The 6,921-nt window shown below is 35.1% G+C and overlaps 1 protein-coding gene across 1 annotated transcript; it reads left to right on the plus strand.

Annotated features, from left to right (window-relative positions):
• Positions 1–1,806: 1,806 nt before the first annotated feature.
• LOC133805654 (uncharacterized) lies at positions 1,807–2,787 on the plus strand. The gene has a single exon (XM_062243824.1). The coding sequence runs from the start codon at positions 1,807–1,809 to the stop codon at positions 2,785–2,787; it is 981 nt and encodes a 326-aa protein (XP_062099808.1).
• Positions 2,788–6,921: the final 4,134 nt, after the last annotated feature.

The following is a 6,921-nucleotide window of genomic DNA, read 5'->3' on the forward strand; positions in this document are numbered from 1 at the left end:
GACTATGCAGAAGGCATCTTTTTGTTCACCTTTGAGACGGAAGTAGTGAAGAATAGAGTTTTGAGGGGACAACCATAGACGTTCAATAGCTATCATCTAATCCTTTATGAATCTTCTTGATTAGATCAAGTTACTGATGAAGATTTCAGGTTTACCCCCTTTTGGATACAAGTCTACAAATTACATTTTCAACACATATTCAAAGATTTGGGCCTGGCTATTGCAAATACTCTAGGAAACTTTCTAGAGTATGATCTAACTCGAAATTATAGGTTTATGCACATCAAAATCCTTTGGGATTCTACACAACCCCTCATACGAGGTAAAATGTTGGATATTAAAAACAAAAGGATAATATTTGGATAACTTTCCGATTTGAGAGACTTTCACTTTTCTGCGAGGTTTGTGGGCATTTAGATCACAACCAACGAGATTGTGCGATTGCTTTGGAGATGATGGAAGAAGGACTCTGTCCAACTCTAGAATATGATGATTCTCTAAAAGCAGCTGGTTTGTCCAATATGATTCCGTCTGCTGCAAATTCTAAAAATAATAGGGTTGGTAAAAAACCAATTGCCCAATTGGCAAAAGAAGCCTTCATATCACAGTTTAAACTTTCAAATATAGGTTCGTCCACCAAAAAATTGAAAACTGGACACTCATGCAAAAATATCCTTAATCTAAACTTCTTTCATTTTAACAATTTCTGTCACATTTTAGTTTAGTTAAGCAAAATTAATGGCTATTAGTATTAACAAATCCTTGTATTTCTAATTACATTTGTTGAACTCCTCTACAAATCCACCTCAAATTCTCAACAATTTCATAATTATAAAGAATGATTTGATGATGAATATATTGGACAAAGAGTGTAACGAAGCGGAACATGGACCCAATAAAAACCTTTTAATCCCAAGTAAGAATTCCCACAAAGGTTCTAATGTACAAATCTCTCCAAAGGAAGTAGCAAATGTTGGAAGGATTGGAGGGATTAACGTGAAGGAAAATGTGAGCCAACCAAAATCGTAAAAGAGGAAGATTGGAGGAAAGGTTCTCAAGATTTCATAATAAATCTAGTTTAAGGAGTGTCTCTTTTAAAGTGTCTTTAAATTTGAGGGGTTCTTTGGTTAGAATATTTCTTAAGTCAGTAAGGGTTTAAGTATTATAGTCCTTGTTAACATAAATAAATTTGTATTTTAATTTATGATTGATTATTTTTAACTAATGTACATTTTTTGTCTTCTGCACCAATTTTTAATAATAGAATAGTTATGTATTAAAATAATAAGCCACATTTTATTAAAAAAAAAGCCACATTATGAGGTCTAAAATAGGTCTCTCATAGTTTAAATATAAAATTCAACTAAGATAAATTAAAGTAAGACGATCATGAATAAATAGATCTTTTAGGTGAATGTGTTATCATCAAATTGTAATTGAAGTGTTTAAATAAAATCTTTAATTAAGTAATAGAATGAGATGATGTCTATTTTAGGGAAGATACCCCCATAGACATATTCAATTTATATTTTTTACATTTTATAATCACATTCATAGTATTTGTAGGTCTCCTCATTATGTGGTCTTTAGTTAAACAAGAATTTCAGTTCGGAAATAGAATATATATATTTAAGAACTAAGGTAACATGTTTTTAAACAGTTTTATTATTAAATAATTAAAAAAATGAAAACAGAGTAAAACATGTTCGGTAATCTAATTTTACTTTTTATTTTTTTAAAATTTTAATTATAATTTTTTAAAACATAAATTTGATGCTTTTAAAAAAATTTGATGTTCGGTAAGCTATGCAAGATGTGTTGTTAGGTATGCCTGCTTCTACTCCGATTTTGAGATCTCATATAATTGAACAACCTGTTGTACGATCTAGTGGAGAATCTCCAAAAGGAATTAACCCTACTCTGAACCAGGGGAGGAAACTTGGTGTCAAGATTGAACCTGAGGATATCGCTGAGGAGATTAACTTTTTGCAGCCTTCTATTGTTTGCTATGTTGTGGGAGCTAATCCTCCGGTTAGTAGTTTGGATGGGTTTGTAAGGAGACTTTGGAAGGAAAATGTGGACAAAGTAGGAGTACTCTCACGAGATGTTTTCATCATTCGATTCAACAATTTGGACTTCCGTGATCGAGTTCTTAATGGTGGGTATTTGTTTCTTGGCAAGAAGCCACTGGTTATGAAGCCATGGAACTCGGTTGATGATTTTACAAAGGAGGATATTACTGTAGTTCCTACTTGGATTCAACTGGGAGGATTGGACATTAAGTATTGGGGTGAGAAATCTCTTTTCAAGATTGTGGGGCAAGTAGGGTGGCCAATACAAGTAGATAACATCACCAAATATAGGGATAGACTCTATTATCCTCGCATTCTTATTGAGATCAGTATGGATCAGCAATTTCCAACAACGATCAGTTTCTTGAATGAGTTTGACCAGGAAATTGATTTGCAAGTAGAGTATGAATGGATTCCAATTGTTTGTAAAAGTTGTTCTAGGATTGGGCATGATGCTCAAGTATGTAGAAGAAAGAATCAAGGAAAACAAGTATGGGTTCCCAAACTATTGAAGTCTGATCCGAATTTGGTGCAGCCAGTAGTAGATGAGGAAGGTTTTCAACGAGCAAATAAGATAGTAAGGGTGCCAATTGTTTCTGCACCAACAACGGTTATGACAAACCAGTATGATATACTGACAGAGGAACAAGAGGAAGAAGGAGTAAGCAGGTTGAATACTGGAGAGGGGGGAGATCCCTCTGCAGGACATGGATAAGATTTTATGTTGGAATGTAAGAGGGATTAACAACCAACTTAAGCATCGAGAGATTAAGCAATTAATCATTTCAAAGAAAGTTGGGCTGGTTAGTCTTCTTGAAACAAAGGTTAAGAATAAAAATATGGGCACTTTGTATTCAAGTTTATTTTCTGGTTGGTGTTTTACTACTAACAATCCTTGGCTAGATAAAGGAAGAATAATTGTAGCTTGGAATCCGAATATGTATACTCTTGATATTAGAGTTTGTACTAGTCAATTCATTCATTGTTTTGCTTGAGCCACACACAAGACATGAAGTTTTTTTTATCACATTTGTATATGGTTTTAATGATGTGAAATTGAGGGATCAACTGTGGCTGGATATTCAGGAGTTAGCATTGAAGATTGATGAGGCTTGGATGATATTGGGAGACTCAATGAGATCTTGCATCAGAATGAAAGAGTTGGTAAGAAGACTATTATGGAGCCTTCTCTGAGCCTTCGAGATTGCATGGTTACTTGCCAAATGGAAGACTTGAAATTTTCAGGGTGTTTTTATACATGGACGAACAAGCAGCAGGCTGAGGATCGAGTCTATTCTAAAATAGACAGGGCTATGGTTAACTTGAAATGGACAGATCAATACCCGAATTCTGAAGCAGTTTTTCTACCTAAAGGTATATTTGATCACAGTCCCATTCTTGTTTCATTTGATTTGGCTGTGAATCCTGGTAAACAACCGTTCAGGTACTTCAGAATGTGGAAGGAAGCTTCATCATATGCAACTAAAGTTAGCACTAATTGGAACATCTTAGTTTCGGGTTCTGAGATGTATACATTAGTCATGAAGTTAAAGAGACTTAAACAGATTTTCAGGAACATAAATAGAGAAGGATATCATGACATTCAAAAGGCTGAAGCTCAAGCCAAGCATTGCCTGCTGGAAATTCAAGAAAGCTTGCACCAAGATCCTCTCAATGAGTCTCTAATTCGACAAGAGATATTGGCTAGAGAAGAATTCACTCGATTAAATAGAGCATATCTTTTGTTTTTAGCACAGAAAGCAAAAGCAAGTTGGGTGATGAATGGTGATGAAAATACTTCTATTTTTCATGCATCATTGAAAGCTAGAAGGATTCAGATTCACATGTTCTCTATACACACTGAAGATGGTACTTGGGTGGATACAATGGATACAGAGGAAGGTGTACAAAGAGCTTTTTTAGAATACTATCAAAATTTATTGGGGACTCAATTTCATAGTAGGAGAAAGGTTTCACAGGCTGTTGTTGACTTAGGTCCGGTCATCTCTGAGGCGCATTCTAGGCTTCTGTTAGAAGATTTTACAGCTCAGGAAGTTAAAGATGCCCTTTTCTCCATTCCAGGTCTGAAGGCCCCTGGTCCTAATGGTTATAGTAGCTTTTTCTATCAGGATAATTGGAATTTAGTAGGTGCTGAGGTTAGTTCGGCTGTCTTAGACTTCCTAACCACGGGGAAACTTCTTAAAGAGATTAATGCTACAACCATCACCCTCATTCCAAAGACCAAATGTCCGACCAAAGTAAGTGATTTCCGTCCCATTTCCTGTTTTAATGTTCTATATAAAATTGCATCCAAAATGATCTGTACACAGTTGAGAAGGGTTCTTCCTGATTTGATTGCAGAGAACCAGGGGGTTTTGTTCATGGGAGGTACATAGCACACAATATCATGATTTGTCAAGACTTAGTTCAGTATTATGGAAGGAAACAATGTAAAACAAGTTGTATGATTAAGGTTGATTTGCAGAAGGCATATGACACAATAGAATGAGATTTCATAGAGGAGATGCTTACTGCTTTTAATTTTCCGAGGAAGATTATTCAGTTAATTATGATCTATGTTAGATCACCTAAATTCTCCTTACTGCTCAATGGCTCTATGCATGGTTTCTTTGCAGCTAAAAGGGGATTAAGGCAAGGAGATCCAATGTCTCCATTACTGTTTGTGTTAGGTATGGAGTATCTGTCTAGAATCATGGTTAAAGTGGGATCTCTATCTGATTATAAGTATCATGATAAATGCAATTCCCTGAGATTAAATCACTTGTGCTTTGCGGATGACTTATTATTATTTTGTCATGGCGATTTTATCTCTATTATATGGATGCTTAAAGGCCTCAAACTGTTTTCGGGGACATCAGGTTTGTTACCAAATCAGAACAAATCTGTTATATTCTGTAGTGGTATTGTGGAGGCTGAGGTAAATAAAGTGTTGGAAGCTTCAGGATTTGCTAGAAGCTATTTACCTTTCCGATATCTTGGTATTCCAATATGTTCTAAGAAAATTTCTTCGGTGGAATGTGGAATTATTTTAGAGAAAATGGTATATAGAATCAGGCAATGAAGCTCTCGGAACTTATCTTATATGGGAAGAGTTACATTAATTAATGCAGTATTACTTTCCATACATTCTTATTGGGCCCAAATCATGATATTACCGAAGAAGCTACTGAAGGAAATTGATGCCATTTGTAGAGCCTTTCTTTGGAGAGGAATGAGCGATCACTCAGGGCTTGGTCTTGTTGCTTGGCATACCATTTGTAATTCTAAGACAGTTGGAGGATTGGGTTTTAAGAGGGTTGTGGACTGGAATGTTGTAGCTATAGGGAAATATATATGGGCTATTGCTTCCAAAAAAGATAATTTGTGGGTTAAATGGATTCACAGTATATATTTTAGGCAATTGGATTGGTGGGAATACAAAGCTCCCTCGGCTTGCAGCTGGTACTGGAGGAAAATGGTGGCTGTTAAGGATCTTTTTAAAGCAAAAATGGATTTGGCATCTTTTCAGCAATGAAATTCAATATTAAAATAGGTCATGACTTGTTGTTTGCTTCACCTCTCAAAGTGCATTGGGCAAAGTTTTTTTGGGAGAGATTTACCATACCAAAGCACAGGTTTATACTTTGGTTAGTTATGCTTCAGAGATTGCGTACCAGGGTCTTCATCCGCAATTACAGCTCATCTATGGATCAATCATGTCTATTTTGTGGAGATCATAATGAAGATATTCATCATCTCTTTTTTCAGTGTACAAGACCTGTCTATTACAAGTGAAGAAGTGGCTGGATTGGAAAGTAAAAACAGAGGATTATGAGAACTTGCTGCAATGGATTTTCAAAACAAGGAGATGAAGTAGATTTCGAAAAAGCATCTTGACAGTTGTTGTTGCTTCCTCGGTTTATCACATTTGGAGAGTGAGGAATGATATGCTATGGTCCCAAAAGGTTTGGTCTACAACTCATACGGTCCAAGCAATACAAAGAGATATTAGCTTGCAGATATACACTATAATGCCAAACAAGACAAATCATTTAGATAGAGATTGGTTTCATTCTATTTGTAAAAATATCTAGCTGATGTATAGAGGATAGGTACTATGGGGATTTATAGAGTTAGAGTCATATATGGAAATTGTACATGAATTGGTTTTGAGCAATACAATGATCTTATTCACCAAAAAAAAAAAAATAATAAAAACACATTTTTTTTATTTCTTTCTCTCGTCTTCTTCACGCACGATAGCCCTCCTCACTTAGCACAATGGCTTTTTCTTTTTCAAACTTTCTAGCTTCCACTCTCCTATCTGATTTCTTCAGGTAAAATTATCATCTCATTCTCTTGTCTTTGTTATCTATTTTTCAATCTTTCTCTCCCTCTCTCCATCCTTCATGTCTCTAAGATCTGTTTCTCTCCCTCATTTTATATTTCAGATCTGTCCAAGAATAGTGTTATAACCGAAATAGGAAGATTTTCTGCTATTAAGGTAGGATTCTAATTTATAAATATTTTGGTTTGTATGAATATTTATGATTTTTGAAGGTCATTGAAATGGCTTTTCGTATTTCTCTAATTTTTGTTGTTAATGTTTATTTTTTTGTTGGTTAATCAGTTTATTCTTTGATTTTTGGGCTTAGATCTGTGTATATATGTGTGCTTACTTATGGAAATTGGTTAACTGTGTGATTTTTGGGCTACTAAACCATATGATTTTTGCAAGGCTGGAAACTCTAGCATATTACTAATACTAAGGGGTAGGCTAAATCCAGAAGCCATGAGAACCTTAACCCAGAAGCCAGAACTCATAGGAGCAAATTGTGGACAGCTTAAA

This window comes from Humulus lupulus, chromosome X, assembly GCF_963169125.1.
Source record: "Humulus lupulus chromosome X, drHumLupu1.1, whole genome shotgun sequence".
Lineage (NCBI taxonomy): Eukaryota > Viridiplantae > Streptophyta > Magnoliopsida > Rosales > Cannabaceae > Humulus > Humulus lupulus.

Bases quoted from the DNA above. Each gene is read 5' to 3' on its own strand.
- LOC133805654 (XM_062243824.1), top strand. From the start codon at position 1,807: ATGCAAGATGTGTTGTTAGGTATGCCTGCTTCTACTCCGATTTTGAGA.